The 15489-nt window shown below is 45.4% G+C and overlaps 1 protein-coding gene across 2 annotated transcripts in view; it reads left to right on the forward strand.

The window, feature by feature from the left end:
* The first annotated feature begins 11776 nt into the window (after positions 1 to 11776).
* The window catches only part of ap1ar (adaptor related protein complex 1 associated regulatory protein), a 54873-nt gene continuing 51160 nt past the window's right edge, over positions 11777 to 15489 (forward strand). For both annotated transcript variants that reach the window (XM_078406369.1, XM_078406377.1), the window contains exon 1: positions 11777 to 12060. In XM_078406369.1, the coding sequence (XP_078262495.1) occupies positions 11927 to 12060 (134 nt within the window). In that variant the 5' untranslated portion in view covers positions 11777 to 11926. The remainder of the gene's footprint in view (positions 12061 to 15489) is intronic.

A 15489-nucleotide genomic window follows, 5' to 3' on the forward strand; every position in this document is an offset into this window, starting at 1 on the left:
ATACTTCTGTACCTCTTGCCTGATAGGAGAGGGGAGAAGAGGGAGTGACCGGGATGAGACTGGTCCTTGATTACAGTGGTGGTCTTACCGAGGCAGCGTGAAGCGTAGATGGAGTCAATGGAAGGGAGGTTGGTTGTGTGGTGGTCCGGGCAACATCCACAATTCTCTGCATTTTCTTGCAGTCTTGGATGGAGCTGTTACCGAACCATGCTTTGATCCATCACAATAAAATGCTTTCCACAGCATTTCTGTAGGTTGGTGAGAGTTGCAGGTGACATGCCAAATTTCCAATGCCTTCCAGGGAAGTATAGAGGTTGGTGTACGTTCTTAGACGTTGCTTTGATGTGGCTAATCCAGGACAAGTTGCTGGTGATAATTACTCCTAAGAACCTAAAGCTTTCAACCATCTCCACTACGGGGCCATCAATGTATCCCAGGCAAATGTTATTATCAATGCATGTGTGTACCACTTCACTTCCTGAAGTGGATCACAATCTGGCTGCTCGTCCTCTCCCTTGAGAATGTTCTGCAGCCACTGAGAGACATGTTGAACCCTGGCACCAGGGAAGCAACATAACATTTTAGAGTGAAGATAGACACAAAAAGCTGGAGTAACTCAGCGGGTCAGGCAGCGTCTCTGGAGAGAAGGAATGGGTGACGTTTCGGGTCGAGACCCGTCCTCAGACGGAAAGTCACAGGGAATGGGAAACGAGAGACATAGACGATGATGTAGACAGATATAGAACAATGAATGAAAGATATGCAAAAATGTAATGATAAAGAAAACAGTCCATTGTCAGCTATTTATTGGGTGAGAACGAGAATGAGCCCGTCCGGCGGGGTTACTCCAACTTTCTGTGCCTAACACCATTTTAGAGTCCCGTTTGTGACCACAGAATCTCCTGTCTGTCACCTTAACTATCAAGTCTCCTACCACTACATCCCTGTCTGACTACACCCTTCCCCCACGTGCCTTGGTGTGACAGATGAGCGTTTGATGGCACAGGGCCAGTACTTGCTGGAGTTTAGAAGGACGAAGGGGGTCCTCATTGAAACTTATTGAATAGTGAAAGGCCTGGATGGAATGAATGTGGAGAGGATGTTTCCACTGGTGGGAGAGCCCAGGACCAGAGGCCATAGATTCAAAATAAAAGGGCTCACCTTCAGAAAGGAGATGAGGAGGAATTTCTTTAGTCGGAGGGTGGTGAATCTGTGGAATTCTTTGCCACAGAAGGCTGTGGAGGCCGTCAGCGGATATTCTTAAGGCAGAAATTGACAGATTCTTGATTAGTACGGGTGTCAGAGGTTATGGGGAGGAGGCAGGAGAATGGGATGAGGAGGGAGAGAAAGATCAGCCATGATTGAATGGCAGAGTAGACTTGATGGGCTGAATGGCCTAATTCTACTATTCCTTCTGACATGAGATGAGGAGGAATTTCTTTAGTCAGAGGGCGGTGATTCTGTGGAATTCTTTGCCACAGAAGGCTGTGGGGGCCAAGTCAGTGGATATTTTTAAGGCAGAGATTGTCAGATTCTTGATTAGTATGGGTGTCAGGGATTACGTGGAGAAGGCAGGGGAATGGGGTTGAGAGGGAAGGATAGAACAGCAATGATGAATGGCGGAGTAGACTTGATGGACCGAATGGCCTAATTCTGCTCCTGTAACTTATGACCATGAACTTTTGAACCTGGCCTTTGCTGCTTCTTTCTCCTGAACAGTCATTTGCCCAAACAGTATCCAAGAGTGTATACCTGTTTTCGAAGGGGGTGGCAACAGGGCACTCCTGGGGTATTGGCATGGAGCTAAGTGCGAGTTTATATTTCATCGTGCCACTCATGGAGTTAGTGCTCAACTTTAATTCAAAGGGGGAAGATCATTTTTAGTGCACATGCTTGCTTTCACAGGATCGTTTATCAACGACAATTTAAGATAATTATCATTGTTTTGCGTTCTTCACGCCAAGAACTCGACTCACTGCCACGAGCGGAAATAAGACGCAGTGACTTTGCTCCAGCAACCTGGTATCAATGTGTCTGAAGAAGGGCCTCGACCCGAAACGTCACCCATTCCTTCTCTCCGGCGATGCTGCCTGTCCCGCTGAGTTACTCCAGCATTTGGTGTCTAACCTGGGATCAATGCTGACCTCTAGTGGTGTCTCCCTGGAGTTTGCACATTCTCCCTGTGACCACATGGATATCCATTGGATATCCTCCCACATCCTAACGAAGTGTGGTTTTGCAAGTTCACGTGCACCCAGTGTGTAGCTGAGTGGTGGGATCTGAGGTACGACAGTGGGAACGTGGAGAGAATAACATGGGATTTGTGTAAAGGAGTGCTTGATGGTCAGCCCAAGGGCCCGGCCTCCATTCTGTATAACTCCATAAGTTGCAGCGTGTACATTCAAATGTCCGTATTATTGATCACCGAATAGAAACGTAGACATAGAAAATAGGTGCAGGAGTAGGCCATTCAGCCCTTTGAGCCAGCACCGCCATTCAATGTGATCATGGCTAATCATCCATAATCTGTACCCCGTTCCTGCTTTTTCCCCATTTTCTTTGATTCCGTTAGCCCTAAGTTAAGTTCTAGGAGCAGAATTAGGCCAAGCGTCCCATCAAGTCTACTCCTCCATTCAATCATGGCTGATCTATCTTTCCCTCTCAACTCTATGCATTTTATTGACAATGCACGTCACTTTTTTTTTGATAGTACATGTGTGCCAGTGGTGAAGGGATGAACACTTAGAGTGATGAAACCGACACCAATGGGGCAGACTTCTTTGTCCTGAATAGTTTAGTTTAGTTTAGAGATACAGCACGGAACCAGGCCCTTCAGCCCACCGAGTTCGCACCGACGAGCGATCCCTGCAAATATTTTCAGTCAGAGAGTTGTAAATCTGTGGAATTCTCTGCCTCAGAAGGCAGTGGAGGCCAATTCACTGGATGCATTCAAGAGAGAGCTAGATAGAGCTCTTAAGGATAGCGGAGTCAGGGAGTGTGGGGAGAAGGCAGGAACGGGTTACTGATTGAGAATGATCGGTGCTGGCTCAAAGGGCCGAATGGCCTACTCCTGCACCTATTGTCTATTGACACAAGCCTACATACTGTATAACGTACCAGCTCTGTCCAATTCAAGGTAGTGTTGCCTAGAAATGTATTTTTGGTTGTGATTGCTAAATTAGCTATTTAGCCATATCAGAGTGTTGTACTCTGTTTCAACTGAAGTTGGTATTGCGACTGCGGAGGAATTTCTGGGCATAAATTTTATTTCTATTTAGGGATTATAGGGACAATTTACACTTTTACCAAGTATTAAACCCAAGCCAATTAACCTACAAACCTGTACGTCTTTGGAGTGTGGGAGGAAACCGAAGATGTTGGAGAAAACCCACGCGGTCACGGGGAGAACGTACAAACTCAGTACAGACAGCACCCATAGTCCGGTTCTCTGTCCATGTAAGGCAGCAACTCTACCACTGCGCCACCATGCCACCCGTTCTCGTAAGTTGTTGAGCTTGCACTCGTCCAAACAAATGGAGAGAATTCCACCATCCTCCATCAATGTCCTGTAAAGGTGAAGACCCTTTGGGCTCTGTCAGGAGGTAAAGGGCCTGTCCCACTTAGGCGATTTTAAGGCGACTGCCGGCGACTAGGCTGTCGCCGACAATTCGCCAGGGTGTCGCGGGCATGATCGTGAAGAGTCTTCAAAGAATCGTAGTGGATCTCGGCTCATCGCTGAGAAATCAACCGGTATGAAATTTCTCGGCGACAGCTGGCTTGTCGCCAGGTATCATTGCATATTGCGGGCGCTGTCGCATGCTGTCCCCAGGTTTGCTAGGTTCTCTTAGATGCATTTAGAAGCACATAATATTAAATTAAGTAAAGTCATTTGAAGATACCATAAAATACTTGTGTTTAACCAATTTATTTACCGTCAGGACATTTGACAGGTAGATTGGAGGCGACAGTTTGACGGTCAGGTAAGCGTGGGAATTTTTGCGATGTTTATGGCCATCAGCGATTACATTTAAAGTAGGCTCCCAACCCAGATACGTAACCCAGAAACCAGATATGCATCTCCTGTACATTTTTAAAGAATGCCCATACTCCGCACAAAAATCCATTTTACCACTTTTAAAATTAAATTTCTTAATACTGCTATTAGTAAACTGGAAGTCAATCCAGTTTATGCCTTGTTACCATGAAGCTTGGTTTTCACGTATCCCGGGCAAGATGTTGTATTTCAAAACTCAAGTAATTACCGACTTGTCAGTGATTTCAGCGAAAATTAGGACGCCGGAGAAGCATTGACAGCGTGGGAATTTCACGATGTTTCCGAAGACGGTGTAATCTCGACCTGACTCGGCATTGTCGTGGTCATTGTCGTAGGGTAAAAGAAAAATTTTGCCGATCTGCTACAACTTTGACAGTCGCCGGCAGTCGCCTACAAAAACGCCTAAGTGGGACAGGCCCTTAAATCACTCACTGAAGCATACCCATCCTCTGACCTCGTCTTATAACAGCAGTATTCATGTGGCCGGTCCAGTTGAGTTCCTTAGTATACTGACCCCTGGATGTTGATGTGGAGAAACTCGGCAATATTAATGCCATTCACTGTGAAGAGAAGATGGTTAGGTTCTCTTGTTAAAAATGATCAGAACCATCTACAGCGTTCTTCATTTGTACAAGGTACAACTGGTAAGGTACATCAAGTGGGTGGCAGAGTTGCACAGTGGTAGAGTTGCTGCCTTACAGCGCCAGAGACCCGGGTTCAATCCGACTACAGTTGCTGTCTGTGCGGAGTATGTACGTTCTCCACCGTGACCTGTGTGGGTTGCCTCCGAGATCTTCGGTTTCCTCCCACACTCTAAAGACGTACAGGTTTGTAGGTTAATTGGCGTGGTATAAATGTAAAAAATGTCCCTCGTGTGTGTAGGGTAATGTTAATGTGTGGGGATCGCTGATCGGTGTGGACTTGGTGGGCCCAAGGGCCTGTTTCTGCACTGTATGTCTAAACTACACTAAACTAAACTAAACTCCAACTAATGAAGTATTTTCTCCTTGGTGTCTATTGATTTCAGATTGCCAGGGTTCCTGTACATGACACTTAATTTAGTGCTGCCTTGATATCAAAGACAGTCAGTCTTACCACAGCTCTATGGGCCATATTTGGATCAAAGGGTGTGATCATACAAAAAACCCTAACTGGCCATTGTTGGGCAGGTTATACTGTAGGTGAGTAGGATCTGCTTGATAAAACTGACAGAAATGCCTCCCATCAATTTACTGACAACTAAAATTATTTTGATTGGGTGAAAATTGCCAGAATTGATTTTTTCCTTTGTGAACAAGATGTACCGAGCCCGTTTTTCCCACTGTTGGACAGATATCATTATGGTAACTATTCTGGTTCAGCTTGGTTAGAAGCACCGATAATTCTGGAGCGTAGATCTTCGGTGCTGCTGCCAGGATGTTGTCCGGTTCCTTTGCCCTGCTGTATCCAGAGCTCTCAGTCATTTCTTGATATCAGGCGCAATTAATTGAATTGGCTGAAGACTGGCTTCTGAGATGGTGCAGATCTCAGGAGGAAAGTGAGATGCTGCCTGGCCCGCTGAGCTATTCCAGCTTTTTGTGTCTATCTTCGGTTTAAACCGGCATCTGCATTTCCTTTCTACACACGGATCATTCATTGGCCAGTTGTTCAGACTCACATTTTATGAAATCTCTTAAACAGGTAGATGCTGGAAAGTTTAGGGCGGAAATTCCAGACCTTGATAGCACAGGTCACAATCTGCAATGGAGCAATTTAATTTTGGTTGTTCAAGAAGACTTACTTGTAATCAAGATAACAAATGGTCTTAAATTTAAAGTCCTTTGCAAAATTGCTGAAGGGGAAATGTGGGGGATATTATTTCACACAAGATGTTATGGTGTGAAACACTCTCTCTGTAAAGCTGATGGAATCACATCAAACAAGGTCTTTTAAAAAGCAATTGGGAATGTAATTGCTTGAGTTAATTTTCTGGGAGACAAAGCTAGGTCAAAGGATTAAATTGATTAGTGCTTTCAAACGTCAGCATGGGTGGTCAGTTTCAGGGTAACTGTACTGATTAAACCCGTGCAGAGATAATTCCATAGTGTTAGCTGTCTCTCTTTGTTCACTCCTTATCTTTACCATCATAACATCCACCAACAATCAGCTCACCCTAACTTTCTGATGACTTCTGTGAGGTTTCTAGAACAACCTTGCGCATTTTTATATACCAGCAGAAGATGATCATGTGATATAAGTACCTCATGATTCTGTGACTTGCTGTTGGACAACAACAAAAATTTACAACACTGGAGTAACTAAGCAGATCGTCTGGCAAACATGGATAGGGAACATCTCGATCGGCATCCTGCTTTGGACTAGGTCGTAGGACAGCTAGAGTCTGAAGAAGTAGACATACTGCAGCGAGCGAGCATGTTGCTAAACTCTCGTTGAAGAGAGGTGCAGAGAGACAGCATGTTGCTAAACTCTCGTCAAAGAGAGGGGCACTTCTGAAGAAGGGTCTCGACCCGAAACGTCACCCATTCCCTCTCTCCTAGATGCTGCCTGACCTGCTGAGTTACTCCAGCATCTTGTGATACCTTAGAGTCTGAAGAAGGTTCCCGTCCCAAAATGTCATCTATCCATGTACGCCAAAGATGCTGCCTGACCCGTTGAGTTACTCCACCACTTTGTGTTCTATGCAAGATTCCAGCATTTGAAGTTCCTTGTGTCTCCATTGACCTGAAGCTATAGCTTTGTTCCTCCTCTGCAGATGCCGCCGTGCCTGTCTCCAATATTGATTCTCCAATATATGGTTTATACTTTTTCTTCAAAGAAGAATGTTCCATCATTCCGGATTGGGGTTAATTTGTTTTGTCATCCATATTCATCAAATACAACCTGAAACATCCAAGAATGAATGAATGAATGAATGAATGAATGAATGAATGAATGAATACTTTATTGACACATATGACATGTCACAGTGAAATTATTTGTTTGCATACTGTAGGTGTGCAAATAGTTGCCGCATAAGAGCGCTGACAAAGTTACAAAGTATACATAGTATCTGTGCCAGGTCCCCTTTTGTTCTCCCCCTCCCCCTCCCCCTTCCCTCACAGTGGCCCCCCCACACCGGGGCCTCCTTTGTTCCTTCCCTCAGCAGCGACGTCCTCACTTCCACGTGGTCCGTCCTCGTCCGTCGGTCGGCGCCCTCATCGACCTCCGCACTGACCTCCCCACTATTGCAGCCGGGTCCTTTTCGGACGTCTCCATGATGCTGACCCAGGCCCCAACCGTGGGCTCCATTGACTCGCGGTGCGCGGGCTCTGGTATCGGCCGCGGGCTCTGCTGACTCAGGCTCCATCAGCCACATGCTCCGCCGGTCGCGGGCTCCGTCAGCCACATGCTCCGCCGACCCAGGCTCCATCAGCCACATATCATATCATATCATATATATACAGCCGGAAACAGGCCTTTTCGGCCCTCCAAGTCCGTGCCGCCCAGTGATCCCAGTACATTAACATTATCCTACACCCACTAGGGACAATTTTTACATTTACCCAGCCAATTAACCTACATACCTGTACGTCTTTGGAGTGTGGGAGGAAACCGAAGATCTCGGAGAAAACCCACGCAGGTCACGGGGAGAATGTACAAACTCCTTACAGTGCAGCACCCGTAGTCAGGATCGAACCTGAGTCTCCGGTGCTGCATTCGCTGTAAAGCAGTAACTCTACCGCTGCGCTACCGTGCCGCCATGCTCCGCTGGCCCAGGCTCCGTCAGCCACATGCTCCGCCGGCCGCGGGCTCCGTCAGCCACATGGTCCGCCAGCCGCGGGCTCCGTCAGCCACATGCTCCGCCGGCCGCGGGCTCCGTCAGCCACATGCTCCGCCGACCCAGGCTCCATCAGCCACATGCTCCGCCGACCCAGGCTCCATCAGCCACATGCTCTGTCGGCCGCGGGCTCCGTTAGTCACATGCTCCGCTGGCCCAGGCTCCATCAGCCACATGCTCCACCGGCCGCGGGCTCCGACCCACCGGGTTCCGGCCTCGCCAACTTCGCAGTTGGCCGGGAGGCATCTGCTGCAGCGGCTCACCAGGAGGTCATCGTCATAGTCATAGAAATGGAACTTGAGTCATGTTGTAACTGTTGTAAATGACAAAGAATTTATTTTTACTTTACATGGACAATTATAGTTTGAGTGAACAGGACTTCTAGATTATAATCTTGATTGACAGATAGTTATTAGAGTTGCGGGTCAATACAGTTGGAGAAGGATACATATACAATAAACTCAGTAAAGTCGTGGGGCAGATGCAATGCGTACGTAGTACATAGTGATGATCTGAATCTCAAATTACTCATAGTTGGGGCAGACTATATTCAACATCCAAAGGAAATTGCAAATCAAAAGTCAAAGCATATATTTAACATTTGCATGGATATACCTAAGTCATCTTTGTAGACACAGTTGTCCAAGTTCCATAGGTGGAAGAGCTGTTTCCTCACAGCGCCATATCTGGGTTTGATCCTGACCTCAGGTGCTGTCTGTGTAGAGTTTGAATGTTCTCTTTGTGACTGTGTGGGTGTCCTCTGCATTCTTCTGCATACCAGACTTCTTCAGATGAAGGGTCTCAACCTGAAACGTCACCCATTACTTCTCTCCAGAGATGCTGCCTGTCCCGCTGAGTTACACCAGCTTTTTGTGTCTATCTTCGGTTTAAACCAGCATCTACAGTTCCTTCTTACACATAAAAATCCCTAGAGTAAGGAATACTGCAATTTATCCCCTCACCCAATGTTTGTTTCTTGAATGGTATGTCCAGGAACATTGAATCATGCTGGGATATACAGAAGATAAACCAGAGTTTTTTTGTAACAAGCCAAGGAAACGCAAATATATTTATGTGTGCTTGCATACAAATCTATCAATACTGTACTATTGGGCGGATGCCTAAACTTGGACAAAGTTGGACTCTTTTAGTTTAGATCAGTTTAGAGATCCACCAAGTCCACCGACCAATGATACCCACATATTGACATTATATTAAATTATAATGTAAATGTATAATATTAAATTATATTTACCAAGCCAATGTATCCACTGTACATACCTGTACGCCTTTGGAGTGTGGGAGGAAACCAAAGATCTCGGAGAAAACCCACGCAGTCACGGGGAGAACATACAAACTCTGTACAGACAACACCCATAGTCGGGATCGAACCCGGGTCTGTGGTGCTGCGCCACCCTGCCACCTGTGCTGTTGTTCAAGGAGTTTTCAAATTTATAGAAGGCTTTGGCTAAACCACATCGAGAAGACTACACACAGTTCTGGGCACTGCAATTCAGGAAGCAGAAACTGGCCTTGGAGAGGAAGAGTATAATCAGCCAGAATGTCACTGGGTCACAAGGGTATAACCTAGGGGAGGATGTTGCATTGCACATGAATAGAAAAGAGTGAAGTATTTAAGGGGCTGAAAACATTTAATAAGATGGCAGGAAGGAGCTATTTCCTCTGGTCGGGATGCCCAGAACAAGTAGGCATTGGCATAAAACTGGAACAAGGCCACATTCAGTTTTACTGTCAAAAAGCAGTAACAACTGTTCCACAGCTCTGCGAGCTGAATTCTGATGTAAATACTGTATCACACCACACTCTAGCAGTGATTATAATCCAGCTGAGCCAATGCTTCATCACCATCAATGCTCTTGATTGAGTTGGATGCAGCCTAACCTGGAGGGGAAGTAGTGGAGTAACCTTTACAAGAAAAAACTACGAGTCGAGATAAGGAAAAGCAATTTCAACCTAAGAGAGAGTGGGAGTCACCACACAAGTTGCCAAGAAGGAGAGGCTCAACAATGGGACCTCGGTGAGGGTACTCCAAGTCTGGATTTCATTCAAGTATTAAGTACACATCTGAAATAAAATTAGTATTGGTTGTGTTGAATTGCTACGAGACATATTTAAATATACTGAAGTGATGTGTCATGGAGAATCTACTGTATTCCTGTTGTCAAGTGCTTGTTGAAGGGACATGGAATCGTAATAAGTTCAGCAAAGAGGCTGCACAGTTTTAATTCAAAGAACAAGTACATTGTCAGAGTTAAGTACAGATCTGAGAAGAAATAAATTGAGGGAACCAGTCAACAAAGGGAATCTGTAATGACTGTATGTACTTGCAAAGAATACTCACATACTTCTATTCAAAGAGAGAAGTGGTCATAGAGTCATGCAGTATGGAAACAGGCCCTTTGACCCGACTCATCCATGATGACCATGATGCCCATCTATGTAGGGCATATCCCTTTAAACTTTTCCTTTCTATGTACCTGTCCAGATGTTGTTTAAATGCTGTTATTGTACCTGCTTCAACCACCCCCTCTGGCAGCTCATTCCATATGCCCACCACCCTGTGGGTGAAAGAGTTGTTGCACAGATTCCAGTTAAATTTTAAACCTATGTCCTTTAGTTATTGATTCCCCGACCCTGGGAAAAATACTCTGTGCATTCACCCTATCTATGCTGCTCATGATTTTATACACCTCTATAAGATCACCCCTCAGTCTTCCACATTCCAAGGATTAAAGTCCTAGCCTGCTCAACCTCTCCCAAAAACTCAATCCCTTGAGCCCTGGCAAGATGTGTGCATCTTTTAGAGGTGGTGCGAAGTGTTTCTGTGTAATAATGTCATCATGCAAAAACCATGTGAGCCCCTTGTTGTTATGTCTGAATAAAGTGCACACATTTACGTAGCCTATCCACACCCTCCACAGATGCTGCCTACCCACTGAGTTACTCCAGCATCTGCGGTGCCTTGTGTCCGCACACCTTCTGTGTCTGTATATTAAAAAAACAGCTCAGCTCTGAGCAGGTTAGTGGCAATCAGCACCGTCCAAGGTTCACTCCAAGTGCATTATCCCACACGCTCCAACATTTCTTTCTGTCAGCAGCCCTGCAATACTAGTAAATGCCCTTTGTTCAACCTTTGTCTTGGTTAGCAATCTTCATCTTCCCTTATCTACATGTTAAGAGACAAAATGCTGAAGTAACTCGGCTGGTCAGACAGTGTCTCTGGAGGCTGCCTGACCTGCTGAGTTACTCCAGCATATTGCGTCTTTTCTTTGTAAACCAGCATCTGCGGTTCCTTGTTTCTACACTTATCTACATGTTATTTGTAGTCGCAATGAATACCATTCTTGATTGGTATTCATTGCAACGAATACCATTCTTGATTTGTGCGGGTGTCAGAGGTTTTGAGGAGAAGGCAGGAGAAGGGGGTTCGGTGGGAGAGATAGATCAGCCATGACTGAATGGCGGAGTAGACGTGATGGGCCGAATGGCTTAATTCTGCTCCTCTCATTAATGATCTTATGACCATGTTTATAAAATTCGGGGGGGGGGGAATGCCAATCACCTGCACTTGAAGCTGCATAAAAACTTGAGAGTTGAGAATTGAAGAGGAGAATTGAAAAGCTGAGAGGAGGAAACAGGGAGCAGTGAAAAGCCAGTTGTTATTGCGGCTCACTGCCGCCTGGGGGAGCGCTGGGCGCGATTCCGAGCGCCCTGGCGGCCGAGCGGGAGAGGGGAACTGCGGCGCCCCCCAGCGTCAGGAGAGGGTGGAGCGGGGAGGAATAGCGAGGAGAGATAGGGGAGCTGTGGCGCCCCCAGCGGCCTGGAGGAGCAAGAGGAGGAGGAGGAGGAGGGGGCGGGGCAAGCAATGAGACGTGGAACGTGGCCCGGGCCGGGCCTGCCGGTGATGGGCAGGCGCGTGCAGGAGTCCCGGGGATTGTCGTGGTGTTGCTGCTGCTGCTGCTGCTGTCACTGTTGCAACCTCCACCGCCACACATGCCCCGCTCTTATAACCCCCGGGCACATGGGCTTGTCCTATGGACCCGGGCTTGTTCTTCACTTTAGCCCAGTGTCTTGTTGGTGACCGAAGAGCATGTGCCATGGGCAACTGCTGGGTTCAGTGCATGCGGTTGTTCAGGAAGGAGGCCAACAGAATCCAGCGGGGCGGAGGGTGAGTCTTTTAATCATTGTTCAGAGTGTTGCAAATTCAAGCGACGCTGTCTCAAAATAGGTGCGCACTGAGCGAGGTTTAATAGTTAAATTGTTTGGCACTCGTCTATTTTTATTCAGGTTATATATATCTAATGAAGACTTGCTACTTGAACTACTTGTTTGCAAAATAAAATCTTTTTTTTTTTTAACATTGTTGATTTTTTTTGTCTTGTCATTTGCCGGGAAGCAGTTAACATCCCTGAAACACTCCCTTCATTTAATTAGAGCTCAGTTTCAATGTGCAGTATCATGATGTCACATTTCACAAAGAGCTCGACGATAGAAATGTGTAAAAATAAAAGTCTTGGAGACTATCTAATATTCAGAATTAATACTAGAAATGCTTGGAAACTAAATACATGATTGTATTCATTTGGTTGTACAATCCTATTTTAATGTCACATTTTTATTTCTAAAAATCTCACTCTTTGTAAAGTTGCCATGTAATTTCTTACATCCTCTTTTCAAAAGAACTCAATGCATTTCAGTATGCGGACAGTATATAAGAACGAGATATTTAATTATGTGATTTGCTATGATATGTTTTAATATGGTCAACCCTTTCAGGAATAAGGTGAATGATCAGTTTCCAAAAGAGTTTGACAACTAGTATCAAAGACTGATAGGCAGAGAGTGTATTTGATTTATTGCTCTCAGATAATGGAAATGGTCTGATTGTATTAACTTGACCTTATCTCTCAAAGCTAAATTTGTAAGGAACAGTGTAAATGAGCAAAAACTTCTGCTATAAACGTTTATTCAGGGCTTCAGGACCTGTATTGTAACACCATTTTGTTGTGGCTAAGTTATTGTCATCTCAATGTGGCAATAAGCAGTTTTGCACACTTCTGGGTGTGTTGATGAATGTCATCCATAATTTATTTTGCTCATTTTTCTTCAAGAATCCTTGTTTTCTTGGACTATTGTCAGAGCACTAAACTTGCCCAACTGATGATAAAATGTGGACATTGCGTTATTACAAAATTAGTGAGATTTTCTACCAGATTGGTTGGACAACAGGTGTTGGTGGCTTGCACCTTGCTAATGCTGAAAGAATATTGGATGTTATTTAAAGGGGTAATCACTATAAACCTGTATTTATAGTCGGATGAACACTGCTTCAAATCTAGTCAAGCTTATTGTCATGTACACCAGTGCGATGAGGTACAGGTAGAATTAGAGTTGCTGCAGTAGGATTAGAGATGTGATCAAGAGCTTGATGGTTGTAGGACAGTAACTGTTCCTGAACATGGTGATGTGGGACTTCATGCTTCTGTTTGTTCTACCTGACAGTAGCAGCGAGACGAGGGCATGACCCAGATGATGGAGATCTTTGATGATAGGGCTGCTGTCTGGGGGCAGTGACTTGCATCGATGCTTTCCATGGTAGGGAGGGCTGTATTCGGTGCTAAATCAGTTTTGGGTGGAGACTGGGCTAAGTTCATCCAGCCTCTTGAGTCCCTGAACTATGGAATCATCATACCAGGCCAGGATGCAACCATTCTAGATACTTTTGACTGTGGCATCTGCTGAAGTTTGACTGTGTTCAGTTTTATAATGAATTCCTGTAAACCTCTAAGAAAGTAGACATGCCAGTGAGCCTTCTTTGTAATGACATCGAAGTGCTGGGGCATGTCAATGCTTGACAATTAGAAGTCATGATAGACACTGGAGTAACTCAGTGGGACAGGCAGGATCTTTAGAGAGAAGTAATGGGTGACATTCTCTTCAGAGATGCTGCCTGTCCTGCTGAGTTACTCCAGCATTTTGTGTCTATCTTCAGTTTAAACCAGCATCTGCAGTTCCTTCCTACACATTTAGAAGTTATCTACTCTTTCCCCTATCGATAGACAAATGAAAGCTGGCACTTGGTCTTACAACTTGTGTTCATGTTGAACGCTGAGCCTTCTGAGCATCTTCATTTAAAGCTGCAAATAAAACTGCTTTCAAGGACTCAATGCCCAACTGCTTTTTCACCTGTTCAATGGGCCATCTTTGTCTTAAATATATTTCTTGATAGACCAACATCTACGCAGGTCATGATTCCACGAGTTACCCCCATTAACATTTGTCACCTTTATAAAAACGCAAATGGGAGCTTGGGCCTATTTCTGCACTGGTATCTTGCCAGACCTGAGTTTGCTGATCACTATTCAGTAGCAGAGCTGAGGTCATTGACACACTGTATTCCACCACCTCCCAGGAGCAGGCAACCTGGCTAAAAACATACCTGCTTTGCAAGCATCTCCAAAGTGCAGCCATTTGGAGATTACACTCGTGTTCTTGCAGATGTCCCTGACAAACTCCTAGTTTAGTTTTTGGAGATACAAAGTGGAAACAGGCCCGCCTAGTCCGCACCGATCAGTGATCACCCGTACACTAGTTGTATGTCAGATCAGTTTTGTATCCTACACTTTATGGGCCGTCTACATAAGCCAATTAATCTACTAACCTGCACGTCTTTGGAATGTGGGAGGAAACCGGAGAACCCGGAGAAAACCCACAAGGGAACAGGGGAGAGAATGTATAACTCCATACAGACAGCACCCGCAGTCAGGATTGAACCCAGGTCTCGGACGCTGTAAGGCAGCAACTCTACCACTGTGCTGCGCTAGTCTGCAGGGTTTCTGTTAGGGCAACCAGCAATCTGCTATTGGAAATAATGTCCCAGTTTTCAGTGGGAAATGTCCTGCCTTTGTAGTGAATCAGTGTTGTGTTGAGATTTTCAAAGTAAACCATACATTCTAGATAATGGAAAAGCACTAATGGTGTCGTGTGCTTTCACCTTCATGTGCTGTTGGAAGTTCAAGGGTAGGTGTGTGTGTGTGTCAGAAGAGCACATGGTAATGCACCAGTGGTGAGTATTGTCAATTATTTTGGCAACAACTGTAAATGGTGGTTGGCCTTGCATCAGTGGGCATAGCTATAAGCATAGCTATAAGGGGGGGGAAGTTTAATGGAAATTTGTGGGGCAAGTTTTTTTTTCTCACAGAGTAGTGGGGGCCTGGAAAACATTGCCAGGGGTGATGGCGGAGGCAGATATGATAGTGACATTTAAGATGCTTTTAGATAGGAAGTGCAGGGAATAGAGAGAGATGCATGATGTACTGGCAGATAAGATCAGTTCAGCTAGACATTGTGTTCAGCACAATCATTGTGGGCTGAAGGGCCCATTCCTGTGCTTATTGTTCGATGTTCTATGTGGACTCGGTTTCTGTTTCTGTACTGTATCTCTCTCTAGTCCTGTGGCTCTACTTGACAAGGAGGCATGGGATTGGGGATGTGCCATATTATATTTGAGGTACAGCATTGACAATCCTAATTCCTTTGGGTCTCGTGTAGAGAAGACATCCACCTTGCCGGTAGAGTGACCCACCTACCTTTTGAG

The sequence above is a fragment of the Rhinoraja longicauda genome, chromosome 1 (genome assembly GCF_053455715.1).
Source record: "Rhinoraja longicauda isolate Sanriku21f chromosome 1, sRhiLon1.1, whole genome shotgun sequence".
Taxonomy (NCBI): Eukaryota; Metazoa; Chordata; class Chondrichthyes; order Rajiformes; family Arhynchobatidae; genus Rhinoraja; species Rhinoraja longicauda.